The sequence below is a fragment of the Lotus japonicus genome, chromosome 5, assembly GCF_012489685.1.
Source record: "Lotus japonicus ecotype B-129 chromosome 5, LjGifu_v1.2".
NCBI lineage: Eukaryota > Viridiplantae > Streptophyta > Magnoliopsida > Fabales > Fabaceae > Lotus > Lotus japonicus.
The window spans coordinates 47,557,446-47,573,708 of NC_080045.1; the positions used below are offsets into that span (position 1 = coordinate 47,557,446).

The 16,263-nt window shown below is 37.7% G+C and overlaps 3 protein-coding genes across 5 annotated transcripts; 1 reads left to right on the forward strand and 2 right to left on the reverse strand.

The window, feature by feature from the left end:
* The first annotated feature begins 569 nt into the window (after positions 1 to 569).
* On the forward strand, positions 570 to 3,938 carry LOC130717932 (multiple organellar RNA editing factor 2, chloroplastic-like). Its single transcript, XM_057568344.1, is given in 5 exon segments — positions 570 to 1,057; positions 1,345 to 1,442; positions 1,544 to 1,609; positions 3,514 to 3,596; positions 3,598 to 3,938. Coding segments are annotated over 5 exon segments (819 nt in total). The 5' UTR covers positions 570 to 641; the 3' UTR covers positions 3,754 to 3,938.
* A 608-nt stretch (positions 3,939 to 4,546) lies between these two features.
* LOC130717929 (protein NPGR2-like) lies at positions 4,547 to 8,672 on the reverse strand. Of its 3 annotated transcripts, none has more exons than XM_057568339.1 (6): positions 8,537 to 8,672; positions 7,798 to 8,084; positions 6,996 to 7,248; positions 5,604 to 6,820; positions 5,317 to 5,470; positions 4,547 to 5,132 (listed from the first exon to the last, which is right to left on the reverse strand). In XM_057568339.1, exons 1-6 carry the CDS (start codon positions 8,538 to 8,540, stop codon positions 4,816 to 4,818), a joined length of 2,232 nt encoding a protein of 743 aa, XP_057424322.1. In that variant the 5' UTR covers positions 8,541 to 8,672; the 3' UTR covers positions 4,547 to 4,815. The 3 variants fall into 3 exon arrangements, with proteins under 3 accessions (XP_057424322.1, XP_057424324.1, XP_057424323.1); XM_057568341.1 differs by lacking the exon at positions 8,537 to 8,672 and adding an exon at positions 8,278 to 8,513; XM_057568340.1 differs by lacking the exon at positions 8,537 to 8,672 and adding an exon at positions 8,212 to 8,512.
* Positions 8,673 to 9,670: 998 nt separating this feature from the next.
* On the reverse strand, positions 9,671 to 11,159 carry LOC130717931 (glycine-rich cell wall structural protein-like). Its single transcript, XM_057568343.1, has one exon. The coding sequence runs from the start codon at positions 11,074 to 11,076 to the stop codon at positions 9,874 to 9,876; it is 1,203 nt and encodes a 400-aa protein (XP_057424326.1). The 5' UTR covers positions 11,077 to 11,159; the 3' UTR covers positions 9,671 to 9,873.
* Between the last annotated feature and the right edge of the window lie 5,104 nt (positions 11,160 to 16,263).

The window sequence follows — 16,263 nt, forward strand, 5'->3', positions numbered from 1 at the left end:
GGTGGCTCGCGTCTCCGAAGGCGAAGTCCTTGCCTCCGCTTCATCTATTCTAGCTTGGGGAGGCGTTGGGCTTATAGTGGGCTATGGTCTTGGCGTCCGAGCTTGGATTTCGCTCAATTTTCATGGAGACTGATTGCTTACAGGTCTATCATGGATGGTTGAGCCCTTCACAGGGAAATACTTACTTGAGCTCTATTTTGTCGGATAGTCGTACTTTATTGTCTCGTTTTGATTATTTTTCAGTTTATTTGTACGCCGGAGTGGCAATAGTGTGGCAGACTATCTTTCTAGACATGTTTCTTCTTTTCCACGGTCTGTCTGGATGGGAGAAGTGTCAACACTGGTAGCTCAGCTCATAACCGTTGACATTTTGGCCTCGGTGGCTCATTTGATTTAATCTAATGATTGAGGTTGATTTAAAAAAAAAAATAGTCCAATCCATCATATCTTCTATTTTTTGGTCCAAAGATCATAAACCTGAACAAGCCCAAGCTCTCAGTCCCAGCCCCAAACACCAGGCGAAGGCCCAACACTTGCATCTTTATTTTATCCATGAAATTGGATGAGGTTTCAATCACACTCTTAAAACCCTAATCTCCAAAATCCTCACCTTTCATCCCCATTTCCACTCCCATTCAACAATGGCGAGAGCTCTCGCTTCTTCCTGCACACGCCACTCCACCCTCCTCACAATGCGGCTCTTCTCCACCACCACCACCACCACCACCACCGCTATTTCCCTCCGCAAATCTCCAATCCTCTCACAATCCCCTCGTCGATCCGTCTACGCTCTCTCCCAAGTCTTCTTCACTCCGACCACCCGCTTCGGCGGCATCCGCTGCCGTGTCAACCGCGCCGGCGACTCAGCATACTCGCCGCTCAACTCGTCCGGCTCTAACTCCTTCAGCGACCGCCCACCCACCGAGATGGCCCCTCTGTTTCCCGGTTGCGATTACAATCACTGGCTCATCGTCATGGATAAGCCTGGCGGCGAGGGTGCCACCAAACAGGATATGATTGATTGTTACGTCCAAACCCTCGCCAAAGTTCTTGGCAGGTTTGCAATTTTCATTGTTTTGGCTTTTGTTTTATCCTCAAAGTGGAACCTGATTTTTTTGCCAATTTATGTCTTTTTGATTGTTGGGTTATCTGGGCTGTGGTAGAAATTGATTTTATCATCAAAATGGATCTCTTTTTATACCAATTTATGTTTTTTGCTTGATGGGTTCTCTCGGTTGTCGTAGAAATAGATGTTTTTAGATCATGTTCTTAGATTTGGTTGCTGTGTTTTCTTCGGTGAGTGATTTTGGCTTTTTGTCAATTTCTTTCTGTGTTGGTTTTTAGTGAGGAGGAAGCTAAGAAGAAGATTTACAATGTGTCTTGTGAGAGGTACTTTGGATTTGGATGTGAGATTGATGAGGAGACGTCTAATAAGTTTGAAGGTATGTGTTTTGTAATGGAATACTTTAATTGAATTGTTTTAATGATGTTCTTGTTCTTACATTATGTTTTAACTCCTTTTCCTTTGTTGCTATTTTTGCAGGGATGAATGGTGTGTTGTTTGTCCTACCGGATTCGTATGTTGATCCTGAGTACAAGGACTATGGGGGTGAGGTTTTTGCCCCTTGTTAGATTTATTCATGAACTGTTGCTTTCCTATTGGGCTCTATAACTGCTGATGGTGATTGATTTTTGCAACTAACTAGGGTTTTTCTGGCTTCAATGTCACCTTTTCTGTAACAATGATCAGTGAACTTATGTTTCCAAACTGTGATTCCCATTAAGCAATGTCTCTCTTAACTGTTCTGTGCATTATTGTGTCTGTTTCTAACTTATAATGCATACTTCTATTGTATGGATATAGTTTGTTGCCGGTATGAGCTAAAAAAATAGTAGTCTGATTGAGGAAGCTGGTATCTATTAGTGTTGTGAGATTCCTCATTTCCCATCTTTTCCTCCTCATCCTTTGTCAGTCCATCTTGGCAAAGCTAATAACTCTATGGGTAATGACTAGCTTTGAATGCTAATGGACGCACATAAATGTTCCCTCTTATCCTGTTCTGTTACTTCACAGATTTATGGAGGTTCAGAATCATTAGAGTTGATATATTAAATCACTTTACTGACCAATAGGGCTAGTTTTATCTTTGATAGATTGGTTGATTTTTATTTGAGCTTTTCATTACCAGTGCAGAAAGACACAATTCCTTTTTTAATCATGGATGTTGATTGTCTTGTGTAAAGAAAGTGTTGCCATCTTATTCTTGTTAGCCAATGTAGCCATGCATGCAAGCACACACCGATGACATGAAACGTGTTCAATGGTAGTCCATCTTGGCAAAACTTTTAGCTCTCTTGAGTAATGTCTAGTTTTGAATGCTAATGGACTGAGACAGAATTTCTCTCCTCCTGTTCTGCTGTTCCACTGATCTATGGAGTTGCAGAATCATTGGAGTTGATACATAAATTATTGTCATCTTATTCCAGCCACACATTTAAGCATACCATTGACATGAAATGTGTTCGATGGTAGTCCATCTTGGCAAAGCTATTAACTCTCTTGAGTAATGTCTAGTTTTGAATGCTAATGGACTGAGAGAAAATTTCCCTCCTCCTGTTCTGCTGTTCCATTGATCTATGGAGTTGCAGAATCATTGGAGTTGATACATAAATTATTATCATCTTATTCCAGCCACACATTTAAGCACACACCAATGACATGAAATGTGTGCAATGGTAGTCCATCTTGGCAAAGCTATTAACTCTCTTGAGTAATGTCTAGTTTTGAATGCTAATGGACTGAGAGAAAATTTCCCTCCTCCTGTTCTGCTGTTCCATTGATCTATGGAGTTGCAGAATCATTGGAGTTGATACATAAATTATTATCATCTTATTCCAGCCACACATTTAAGCACACACCAATGACATGAAATGTGTGCAATGGTAGCCCATCTTGGCAAAGCTATTAACTCTCTTGAGTGATGTCTAGTTTTGAATGCTAATGGACTGAGAGAAAATTTCCATCCTCCTGTTCTGCTATTTCACATATCTATGGATTTTCAGAATCATTGGAGTGGATACATAAGTTACTTGACATTGTCTCTTGGGCAAATAATGCCTTTCTTGGACAATTATTGTTTGTACTATTTTAATTGAATTTGACATTTCCATCATAATTTTTTACTTTTGATTCTATTTAGGGTTCCATCACATGCAATGGTTGAACATTTTTCAGTGTTTTTATCTTTCTATTACATTTCATGTTACCTACCTAATTGTGCTGATTTGTAGAGTGAAAAAACTCCTGTCTTTATTCTAGTTCTGTTTGGAGAGCTGAAGTCACTTGTCGAGTACAAGGATCTCCCTCCCTCCACCTCTCTTGCTCTCTCCCAATAATGTCTTTTGTGAAATTTTATTGTGAAACCTTTGTTGTTATTGGCTTCCAATTGATTCCCATTTCATTATAATATGTCAAGTCAGGTCAATAATTATTTCCAAATTACATTGATGCAGCTGAATTATTTGTGAATGGAGAGATTGTCCAGAGACCTCCTGAAAGACAAAGAAGAGTGGAGCCACAGCAACAAAGGCACCAAGACAGACCAAGGTACAATGATAGAACAAGGTATGTCAGGCGTAGAGAAAACTCGCAGCGGTGAAGCACCAGCTTGTAATAAGGAGGGATCATATGTACATACTATGGGAGTAGTGCATTCTATGCGCTACTTAGTCCTTGAAAGCATATCGTTCTAAGTTATGTTGGGGGTGATAACTTAAAGTTGTGTCATTGAACCTGTATCATTTAGATTCCTCTTTGTTATAATTTTTCCTCTGACCAGAATCTTGAACATGAATGTTATGGTTGTGGTATTTCTACCTACATTGAATTATTTTTTCCTCACGACTTGAAAATATCAGTTGCTATAGGTGTTGGTTTATATGCTTCTATTAAATATCTGATTTCTTAATGCTTAATGAGACGGGTTAAAAAAAAAATCAAAATCTGTGTTCATTATTGGTTTTTCTTGACTCAATGTAACCATAATGAGATGGACCTTGATAGTGGATCCAAACTAAGTAAGCATGTGCTGATGAATGCTAGTTTAGGAGCAGGGTTATCTGGTCTCAGTAGGTTCTTCAATTGTGTTTTCAAACGTTGATTCTATAGAACCTCAATTATTATTTATTCTTTCATTTTAGAGCTCGTTCTTGGTTTCACATTATGGGAGTTCTCCATTAACAATAGAAGGGTAAAACACCTACTCATTGGAGAATATAACAACAATCTTAGTTCCTTAGCCAAGACACATTGCTATTTGCTTTTTTAAATGACGATATATTTGTCACCAACTAGAGGGGATTGCAGTGAGAATCATACTTCAGTTCATTTTTATCTTCAATGGTTGTTCCAAGCGTTACCTGGCAAATAAACTACAGATTAACCACACATGAAATCGATATCTCTAAGCTAAGTACTAGAAGTTGAATACTTAAATTCCTCATTGCATTTTTGACGACCAACTTTAGGCTTTAACTACTGGGTATATTTTTCTGTAAACAACTCAATAATATATTTCCTAATTCCTAAGTAAACTGACAGAGAGGAAATGTACACATAAATCACAATCACCTTAGAACCCTAATTACCAAACATTCATATTTCCGCCAACATAAACGATATATATGAATGATGACTTGTAAAAATTGATACAAACTTTCCTAGTGATCTTTCTTCTTTTCCTATCGGACTATTTCATTCATAAGAGTCATCAGCATACATATAACTTGCTATAATATATGTCAAAAAAATTTAGTTTATCTAAATGGTTCAATGGGTGAAGATTCTTCAAGAAGTACCGCTGCCTCAAAGCATTCAACAGCTTCCAGTGCTGATGCCCCTAAATCAGCTTTATAGAGCAGTCCAAGATTGTACCATGCAGATTGGTTTGTTCTGTCAAGCCTTAGTGCATCATTGAGAAGGCTTCTAACAATTGAAGATGATTGGCCACCAAAATGTCTAAGAGCACAGGCTGTGGATACCAAACTTGGCACATGGTTAGGCTCAATATCTAATGCTTTTCTGAATGATCTCAGAGCCTCTTGATGAAGACCTCTAGCATCAAAAAGTAAACCTGCAAAACAGAAATCTTGTAAACTTTGCTAAATGAAGAATGTAGAACTTGTTAAGTTTCCACAAAAATTAAGACTGCATTTCCTTTGTGGCCAATTATATTCTTTCTCAAAAGTAATGGAGATTCTGTAAGATACATTCTTTGGAACACTTAGTAGTTAATCAGAAGAAGATATGCAATATACCTGTGGAGTGCCATCTAGAAGCAGAATAGGGATTAATAGCTTCAGATTTTGCAAGACAAACTTCAGCATCATGCCACTGAGATAACTTTGAGTATAAATTGGCTAAGTCATGCCATATTTCCATTTCTAGTCTTCTGTCACGGTTTCCTTTACGCTGTATAAAATAGAAATCAGAAATTAATGTTTATTCTGTATAACAGGGAAGCTTCTCAGCTTCTTTTCTGTTTGATAATTTGAGTTATTGAAGAGTCAAAGTGATATTTCCACACTTTATCAATTCATCATACCTTGACAACCTTATTTGCAGTACCTAAACATTTATTTTGGACTTGAAGAACAGCAAGAAGAAAAGTATATGTCTCCACCGCATTCTTTAATTTTCCTTGCGCAATCCGTAGTTTAGCTTTAGTTCTCAACAATTCACCTTGATCCCATCTTCCACTTTGATCTAGAGCAGCATCAACGACAATCTCAGCATCTAAAAACTTTTTCTGAGCTGATAAAATCCGCGCTAGTAGTAAATATCCAATAATACTAGACCCACCCTCCAGCTTAATCAGTTTCTTTGCATGATAAAAAGCCAACTCCAATTTCCTCTGCTCGGCATATTCTACACAAAGATGATGGACAATGAATGGATCATTCTCCCTCATCATTCTCTCAGCAGATTCTAGAGCACTGAGTGCTTCAGACTGCATCGAAGCCTTCTCAAATTCGGAGGAAACTGACCTGGATTTTGCTGACAGTAGCACACCTAGTAAGCAATTTGCAATAGCTACCATTTGGATGCATTTTCCATTCATCTGAGAAATGGCTTTGCTAGAATATTTGATTCCATCTGCAACACAAACGTTGTTGTCTGCACAAATTTTCGAAGCTAGAAGTAATTCCTGTATGCAGTCCAAATTCTCTCTATTACTCAAAGAGTTTCTCAAAAGATCCAAAGCAATCATACTCTCACCTTCCCCACAGTAACATAGAGCTAGTGTGTAATATCTTTCTTTTCCCTCCATGGTTTCTGGAAGAAACTCCTCAACCTGTTGAGCCAGAGTCTTAAGTTCCCCACAAACACTCAGAGCAAAAGAAAGGTGGTCAATTATTGAAGGGTCCCATAAAATGCTTCCAAGAACTGATTTTCTCAGGAGAATCAGAAGCAGAAGAACAGCCTCCTCCAAGTTGTTTATCGGCACAAAGGAACCATCCAGCTGCGAGCGGAGAGAAGGAGGACTTGCTTCACAACCACTATACAAAAGAAACAAAGCAAATTCCTTCTGAATTCTCGCAACGGCTTCTGCATGGAGATTCCAACGATAAAGCAAGGCTCGCCGGAACGAGGAAATAACATCTTGAGGAGAACCAGCAAGATTCCACAACTCAGGAAGCAGTTCTACAGCATTTGTTAGGGTCTCATGTAATTTGCAGTCTGAAACAAAGTTTTCAGGCCACCCTTCTGGTAATGCTGATTCAACAGTGTCTAAAATTGTTCTGCAAGATTGGGCAGCATCTGCAAATTATTAAGTTACAGTCACAAACAAAACCATACACTGCAAATTAATTAAGTGATAAAAGATTTAAGGATCTCCACAGAAACAACAGCCTTTGAATTTGAAGATAGAGTGCAAGATAAATGATGAATTTGGTTAAATAAGAATTAAGAACAAGATAAAAGAATCAAGCACCTTGAAACCTTCCTAGAGTCTGCAGTGATTTAGCTTTGAGAAAAATAGCTTCAAGGAGTAAACTAACAGCATGTATTGACATAGGAGGCACTGCATCACTTTGTGAATTGCGTCTATTGGGTTCCAATCTTCTAGATATAGAAAATTTAATCTTGGGAAGGACAGCAGCAATATCTATTCCTTCAAATACATGAAGTGCAGCTTCAATATTACCTCTCTGGTACTCAAGTCTTCCCAACAAGGCTCTAGCTTCCTGTGTTGAAAATGTCATAATAAGCTTCACAACATAGATCCTCTACAATCATATTCTCCACATCTCTCTGCTGGCAAATTCTTTGGCCGATGATTTTTATATTAAATGGTCCAGATTGATTAATAAAAAACATTAAATTGGTCAAAAGTTTCAAACACTTGTTAATTTTGCTACTGCATAGGCTGCACAAAAGGGATTCACATTCTCTGCGGGCCTCTGCAGCCAATAAATTATCATATAATTTTTAATTTAATATGTTATTTTTATTTAGATTAATCCTAACTATTGAAATGAAGGGCATATAATTGTGCAGGAGGAAATCTCTACTACATAGGATCCAAATTGGCATGGCAGGAGGATCCAAAATCCAAATTCTTGAGCTTCATCTTATAATGAATAAGTTTCTGAAGTATCAATAAAATTAAATATTGGGATAAGAACCTATTTTCATACTAGAAAAATATCACTATCATATTACAGATTAAGATGGAAGCATAAAAAGCCTTGAAAAAGGTATGAAAGGAGATAGAAGTCACTTTTTTATCTGACCTCATAGTTCAAATAACCACTTTCACGAAGAGAAGACTCTGCTTCCTCAATGTTGCTATTATCCACCTTTGTATCGTTTTCACCGGGACGAGATGAAAAACCACCACTCGCTGAATAGTCTCTGGTTGCCAGAGACTCTGATGAATGAGTACTCATTTTATCCACACTTAACAGCTCCTTGAAACCTATGCACTTGATCATATTCCTCAATTTCCCTCTAATGCTATACTTCCTCTTCCTTATCAAACTCTTAGCTCTCATGCTGGAACATCCCAGTTGAAACTTTCCTGAAACATCATCAACATAAGAAGAAGCACTTCAAGTTAACCAAATTGATGATCAACAAAACCAAGGAGCAAAATAGTTATTTCTGAAACAAACAAAAAACAAAAATGAGAAGCAGCCAAACTGTACCTATATATAAACTGAATGCAATGGACTGGGGAGTGCTGTAAAAGGAAAAGAGGATAATTTGCTAACCTAGAGTTGAATGTAAGGAAGCCCCTTATAGTATAAGACAGAGGAGAACAAATGATAGCAGAGGGTAGAAAAATGGGGGATAAAAATAAAGGTAGCTTTTCAATGGAACAAAAAGGTATTATAGGCAGAGCCCACAAGTTCTACAACACCAGTTGCGGTTGCTGGCCAACTGTTGGTAGATAGCTGAACTCTTTAAGTATTTAGGCTGAGTTTGATCATTGGACGATACATCTGAAGTAAAATTTATTGAAAGACTTACCCATTCAATATAATCTCTAAACCTTCAGAAGAAGATTAGTCTCATAACTGTGCTAACTGTAGGGACAACTTGAAAAAAAGAAGAGAAGGTATTATTGGCAGAGCCCACAAGAATAAAGAAAATGAATGTGCAAGTGCTACTGATTTTCTTCCACAAAGAAAGTTACCCCAATGAATGATTATCTCTTGCTAAGCAAGAATCCAAAGTTGGATGATGCTTTTCCACAACCTTTTGTCTGTTTTGGTAAATTTCACAAGTTGCTATTTGAGTTGACTGATTGTTCAGTTCCAATCCAAGTTCACACAGAATAGTTTGTGAACCCAACAGTTCCCTGACACTGCATTAAATTATGCCTATCTAACTTTGAAGTCTGAAAAATCTTCTACCACAAGGAGAAAATAGGACTTGTTCAGTACAATTTTTTCATTTAATTTTTTTTCTTGGCAAGTAGCACCGTCATGATAACTGCTAAGATATGACCGGTGACTCCAATCCACTTCCAACTTCATTAGCTGTTTTCAATTCATTTCCATGAATTTTTCTATTTTTAGATTCATTTATTTTACAGTGAGAAAAGAAGAAATGATTGATATAATATATACAAAGTCCACTGTAGTTATTACTAAATTGGAAACCCAGACAGTGAAAGAAGTGGAATTTGCACATTTTAGGGAAGTTTTCCGTTCTGTTATTATTCTTTTCTAAAACATACAAAATAATTTTTTAGTTATAGATATGGGAGTAAAAAACAATTGCATTCAAATCCAATAGTTTATTGCAGGCCATTATTCAATTATCATCCTAATGCAGTCACAATACAAAAGTTACTAATGGCACAGTTTTTTCCAACACGAAAACAGGATTTAACACAATATATTGAAATGTTATTGCCTCTTAATTTGGTGACTAATCTTCTAATTCTATGTTTGGTCTGAACTTGAGTTAAATGTTAATGTAATTTTACATATCTTAAAATATCAATAGAGAACTTAAAATTTGACATATGGAGTTTAAGATAGATGGAGTGAAGATGTTGCTACAAATAGTAACTCAAAATTTTTAAGCTTAATTAGCTACTATGTAGTAGCTCAAGAACGCATAAAACTAATTTTCTGACCTGGTTGAAAATACAAATAGTAGAATAATATCTCAATTTCTTTCATTCAATGTAAAGAGAAAACAAATTACATTAATATTATGACGAACATTATTCAAGATTAATATATCTCTTCTTATAGTACTCGTACATATTTTTCACAAAACCAGAGCTAAATCAAGTGCAATGAAATGGTATGAGGCTATAATCATGGGTTTCATGCATGCAACGTTGGGGAAGCTCAATGGTGTCCAATTCCACCGCCTCCGCCTCCTCCACCACCAAATCCACCGCCACCACCAGCACCTCCACCAAACCCGCCTCCTGCTCCTCCACCAAATCCACCACCTGAGCCTCCTCCAAAGCCACCACCTGAACCTCCTCCAAAGCCACCACCGGTACCGCCGCCTCCTCCTACACCACCACCAAAACCTCCACCTTTGCCAATTCCTCCTCCAATGCCACCACCTTTCCCGTAGCCCCCACCAATACCACCACCATGACCACCTCCCACTCCACCACCCAAACCTCCACCTTTGCCAATTCCTCCTCCAATGCCGCCACCCTGACCGCCACCAAGGCCTCCACCTTTACCAATTCCACCACCAATGCCGCCACCATGACCGCCACCAATTCCACCACCACCACCAAGGCCTCCACCTTTACCAATTCCACCACCAACGCCGCCACCATGACCGCCACCAATTCCACCACCACCGCCAAGGCCTCCACCATGACCACCACCTAAGCCTCCACCTTTACCAATCCCACCACCAATGCCGCCGCCGTGACCACCTCCAACACCACCACCAAAACCTCCACCTCCACCTTTACCAATTCCACCCCCAACACCACCACCATGACCACCTCCTAGACCCCCACCTTTGCCAATTCCACCACCACCACCCTTTCCAAAGCCACCACCCGCACCTCCTCCAAGGCCACCACCCTTGCCAATTCCACCACCAACGCCGCCACCCTTTCCATAGCCACCACCACCACCTAGCCCACCACCATGACCTCCTCCAAGTCCTCCACCTTTACCTATCCCTCCACCAGCACCACCTCCAAGTCCTCCTCCTTTTCCAAAACCACCACCACCACCAAGTCCACCACCTTTACCTATCCCACCACCAAGCCCTCCTCCACCACCTGCACCTCCTCCACCACCAACACCCCCTCCTACTCCATGGCCTCCACCAGCACCACCACCAAACCCTGCTCCACCACCTGCACCTCCTCCAAAACCACCTCCGCCTCCACCTCCGAATCCACCACCACCACCGGCTCCCCCACCAAATCCACCACCGAACCCACCTCCCTTCCCAAACCCTACATTCTTTTCTTCCTCATCATTTTTCACGCTCCTTGCAACCACACCGGCCACAAATACATGAGCACAAAGCAATAACACCAAAGCAACCCTTTTGTCCCCTAGTAACATTTTGAATATCAACTCTCTCTGACACTACTCTTCGACACACTAGTTATTGTTGGAATGAATATGCATAAGCGTGAAGAGGTATTTATAACCAAAAGGGTATATCGCTATTATGCTCCTCTGCCATCTTTAATTTGTTCCAACCACTAACTACTCACTCCATTTAATGTTATACTGTTTTCCCCCAATCATTCACCATTGTTTGGTGCATCTTCCTTTCACACACAAGAAAAAAAGATTAAAACTTGTACAACTTGAGCTGAAACTCAACTATCTCCAATTTGTACTAGTCTACATGCCTGGCTATATGTCCACATCTCATAGGACAACCCTTCTTTCTTCCATATTGGCCAAACTGACATGTCTGATGAGAAATTAATTTCTATTTCTATTGCATGTTTCTATGCCAATTTGGACTTTTCCATTGCATGTTTCTATGTCAGTTCATCATATGTATGTGCCTTATGCCCTTATCATAGTAGTAATACATTTGATATTTGATATTATATACATGACGGTGCCTGTATAAAAATTGAGCTATGCTATTGAATAGGGGAACGAAACTCACAAGTCACACATATATTGTTAGATGTTGGGCGTATAGTAACTCGGGTGACTGATGACTGATCCCATAAATGCTGTGTTTTGATTGTGAAATCACAGTAGTTTCGCACGTCTAATAACATGGCTTTGCTATTAAGTACGATGGAGATTAGCTTCGAAATGTAAGAATCCACTTTTATCATCATGGAAAAAAAATTGGTTAGTTAAAAATTTTAAACAAAGGAAAAATGAGAAAGATCAACGGTGATTAATGATTTCGTTGCTTTCGTTAAAGCATCATCATTTGTAACATTAGTCATGGACATCGAGGTATATGCATGTGATGTGGCGCTTCAGAATTAATTTTTTATTTTTGTAAGCTATGCAGAGTGTAGTGGTTTTGTCAGAACAGTGTGGCAAGTGTCAGCATAAATGCATGGTTCATGGATTTTTTTCTTCAAGGAATACAGTTATACACTAGGCTATAAGGCATGCATATATATAGTATGTGTATTTAAATAGCATGCAAGAGTAAAATACTCCCTCCGGTCCTATTTATAAGCATGAAAGAGAAGAAAAATCTTGGTCCTTTTTATAAGAACCAAATGAAAGTTTGAGCTATATTAATTATTTTTTTCCAATGATGCCCTTATTAATTCTAGCTTGTAAAATGTGTCTCATTAATTATTCTCTCTCTTTCCCACTTTCCAACACTAATAACAAAGGGTAATTTTGGAAGTTTATTTTGATTCAAGACATATTTAATGCATTTTATCTAGTTTAACTACATTTCTTAAACTATGTGATTTTTTTTTTGCTGCTTATAAATAGGACCGGAGGGAGTAGTATCCTTAAGCTGTATCCTTAAGTTGATGAAATTTTCAATAAAATTTTTGGTAAATGATAGTATGATCGTGGCAAATTTTGCATGAAAGAGTTTTGATATATTCATACTTCTCTTTCATCTTATTTTCACTTCTTATTTCATTTTAATTTATTTTATCCCATCACTAATCATATCTCTCACTTCTCTTTCTTTTATTCTCTCTAAAGGTGGAGGTGTGTAAAGTGTGAACAAACTACAAAGTATTTTTATGTGTCAAAAGTGTACACTTTAGACAATAAGCTATAGGACAAAATTATACAGACATGTGTCTTTAACTTTTTAAATACACTTACCATTTATAACTTCTGCGCTATGACACTATAGCCTAGCTAGATGTAAGTTTATAATTAAGTACGTTAAAAAAAAAAGTTTATGATTAAGATTCACTAACTTTCTCTATGTTTGCATTGCCTGTCCTGAAAATGGATTGAACGCTACAAATTTGCACTAATGTTAGATCGTTGCTCAAAAGCAATGCGTTGTACGTAGGGCTCTGGTACTAGAGTTGTTGCCTCGGAGCTCGAATGCAATGTTAATTAAGCAAGGGTCCTTCCATTTTTCTTAGACAAATGTGAGTAAAGAAGTATAGCCGTGATTACTTGATTATGTTTGGTTCATGTAATATTGGAACTTTGATAGGTATATCAATAGATGTGTCAAATTCAGGAGAAGCGAAAGAAAATCGGTTAATGTACGTGTTATGTATATGTACAAAAAAAAAGACCTTTGAAAACACTAGTTAGAACATGTTATTTAATCTTGTGAAGAGGGGTAGAGAGATGCCAAAAAGAACTTTGGAAGATGTTATTCAAAATGACATCATTGTTAATAACATGGCAACAAAATTGTTTTTGATGGCATAATGTAATTCATATAACTAACTTCACTCAATGAGATAAAACTTTTAATTTTTATTGTTCTTTCTTTTCTTTCAAAAAAAATATTGTTCTTTCTTTGTCTTGTGGCCAAATTTTCCTTAATTACATACTTTCTTTTATGCTCTACATAGCCTACATTTTTTTTATAAGCAAAAAAGATATATTAATTGAGAGCATAAGAGGTGCTCAATCCTGTAGAAAGAGATACTAAGACAATGTTATGACTTATGAAGTCTCAGGTAGCGTTTGGAAACCGTACAGAACAGAACACAACAGAACGGAACGGAACAGAACGGAAAGGAATAGGACAATAATGTTTTGTACACTGTGTTTAGTAAATACATCACGGACAAATGAGAACCATATAGTTAATTACACATATACCCTTATTAATATTTTAGATAAGTATTTTAAAAAATTGTTTTGGATAGAAGAACTTTTTCATATCATATTACATTTTTTTTAAACAAATAAACATAAAAAATAGATTGAGTAGAAAGATTGGAACCGTTTAGATTGAGTAAAAAGTAAAAAGATAACACATTTAAAAAATAAAAAAATAAAAAAAACCAGTTTCAAAAAAGAAAAAGAAAAAAGAGGCTTCTTCCCCAAACATAACGCTGCAACAGCAGCTTCAATGAATCAATGGCCTCTCCCCTTTCATGGCTGTTTCCTCTCACAGCCAAGCAACCTTGCTCCGCCACAGCCACCAGGAAGCCTTCCTCCATCAAGTCGAACCCGCATCGTGCGCAATTAGTCCGGCATCAGACCTTCGCCACGCCGCGACAAGAGACCATCACGCCCAATGGCCAGATCCGTCGCCATGGATGCTCAGGCCGCTGCAAACGAAGCCAAATCGTGAACGGTGTAACCTAGATCTCTTCCTGCACCACACATCCCTCTCCCTTATGTGATTTGGCCACCCAGCAGTGCATGGTGGTTCCGCCGTCGAGGTCGGTGGCAACGGAGCGGAGGCCGACGTGGCGAATGAATGACAATATAACCAGTCTCTTGAGGCGGAAAGGCTGAAGATGTGTGAAGAGGCAATTTACTTTTGTAAAAAAAAGAAAAACGAATATGAGAAACAGAGATGGAGAGGAAAGGATAAGTTAAGGAAATATGAGAATAGATTCAGGGTAATTTTGTCTTTGTAATGAGTGTTCTGTTCCGTTCTCTTCCGTTCCACCCTTTTTCATGGAACCAAAATGTCCCGTTCATAGAGTCTTATGTCCTGTTCCGTTCCATCTTAAAAACACGACAAACGTGAGCATAACGCATATATCCCGTTCCGTCCTGTTCAAACGTGTATACCAAACGCTACCTCCTCAAAACAGAACAAGATACATTAAAGCACAGAGTAGAAGTTAGGATTCATGTGACAGAGGCTAGAATTAATTCACCCCGTTTCTAGCTTTAATATGACAAAGCATTTAACTACCCCATGCTAGCCTAGATATGTACGTTTGTAATTAAGTATCATTACTAGTTTGATTCACTATTCAAGCTGATTGGTGGGATTTTATTTTTCTTGAGATCATTTTTTCCTTAATGTCATACTTCTACCCTATATAGCCAAGATGTAAGTTTGTAATTAAGCATCATTACTCATTAGATTCAGTATTCAAGATTGGTGGGGTTTCTTTTTCTTGATGTCATTAACTTTTTCCTTAATTTCATTTAATCTCCAAGCGGAAGTGACTTGCAATAAATAAATAGAATTCTGTTTTTTCTGAGGATTGAAAACTGAAAAGTGTTTTAATTAGACAAGATTTTATGGGTACTGAATGTTGACAATTAATTAATCTAAATCTAAACTAACCAGCTAGGCACGATGTAGTAAAGATGATGGGCCAACACTTCATTGAGACACAAAAAAATAAGTGTTATAGAAGGATTCATTAAAGTTTTGAAAGAAAGATGGTGCTTTAGTGAACCATTGCATGTGCTCGGTTGATGAAAATTTAATGCCTGATGAAATTATGTTTTGTTTTTCAATTATGAAGCTGGCATCCATATCCTATCTAGCAAATGATGTACTAATTGGAAATAGAAAGATATATAGATCCACAGTATCAATCATACAGAGACTTCTTCTTACGTACGTGATGATAATGCCATATCACCGGCAAATACATGTGCATAATTAGAAATTAGGTTTAGTGTGTTAGCTTAATTAGAAGTGTTCATTTTCGGTTATGAGGATTTTACCTTCTATTAAGCATTGTGTCAAACAGTAAAAATAAAGATAGAAATTGTACATTAGGAACAGAAAAAAAATGTACAGAATTCATTTTTCTAATTCTGTTATTTCTTCTACTTTGATGGTATAGAGCTCTAATTAGGGCTGCCGTCAAGGCTTGGTAATCAAAACCACAATCACTATGGTTTTTGTGTTAAATCAGAATGCATGAATGATGCAGAATCTTGATCCAACACAAAATCATGGAAGCCCATTTAATATTATATTCATCAAGCTGAAAATCCATTAATTGTTATGGTGAAGCTAGTTCTTTTGGGTAAGAACTACAATTTTTGGTAAAGATTAATGTGTAGAGCTATGATTGTTCCCAAAAATAAATTTAAGTTTCTTGATGCAACTTTATATGCTCCGGACAATTCCGACCTAATTTTTGAAGCATGGGGCATTTTAACAACTTGGTGCATTTTTGGTTGATAAATTTTGCTACACCTAGCACCAAGTATCGTGTCTATAGAAAATGGCAAAATGCAACTGAGGTATGGAAAGATCTTAAGATCGTTTTTCTCAAAGGGATTTGGTTAGAATCTTTGAATTACAATATCCGTAAACTATCATGTAATTAATTATCCAAAAAACTTTAGCTATTGAATAATGAATGATTTTATATTATATTCTAATCCGTC

What these genes read in the sequence shown, in the direction of transcription:
- LOC130717929 (XM_057568339.1), bottom strand. An exon ending in GTGGTTATTTGAACTATGAG is followed by an intron (nt 7,249 to 7,797) that starts GTCAGATAAAAA and finishes TTTTCAACACAG; the next exon opens with GAAGCTAGAGCCTTGTTGGG. An exon ending in CTGCAAATAAGGTTGTCAAG is followed by an intron (nt 5,471 to 5,603) that starts GTATGATGAATT and finishes TATTTTATACAG; the next exon opens with CGTAAAGGAAACCGTGACAG.
- LOC130717931 (XM_057568343.1), bottom strand. Translation starts at nt 11,076, where the DNA reads ATGTTACTAGGGGACAAAAGGGTTGCTTTGGTGTTATTGCTTTGTGCT.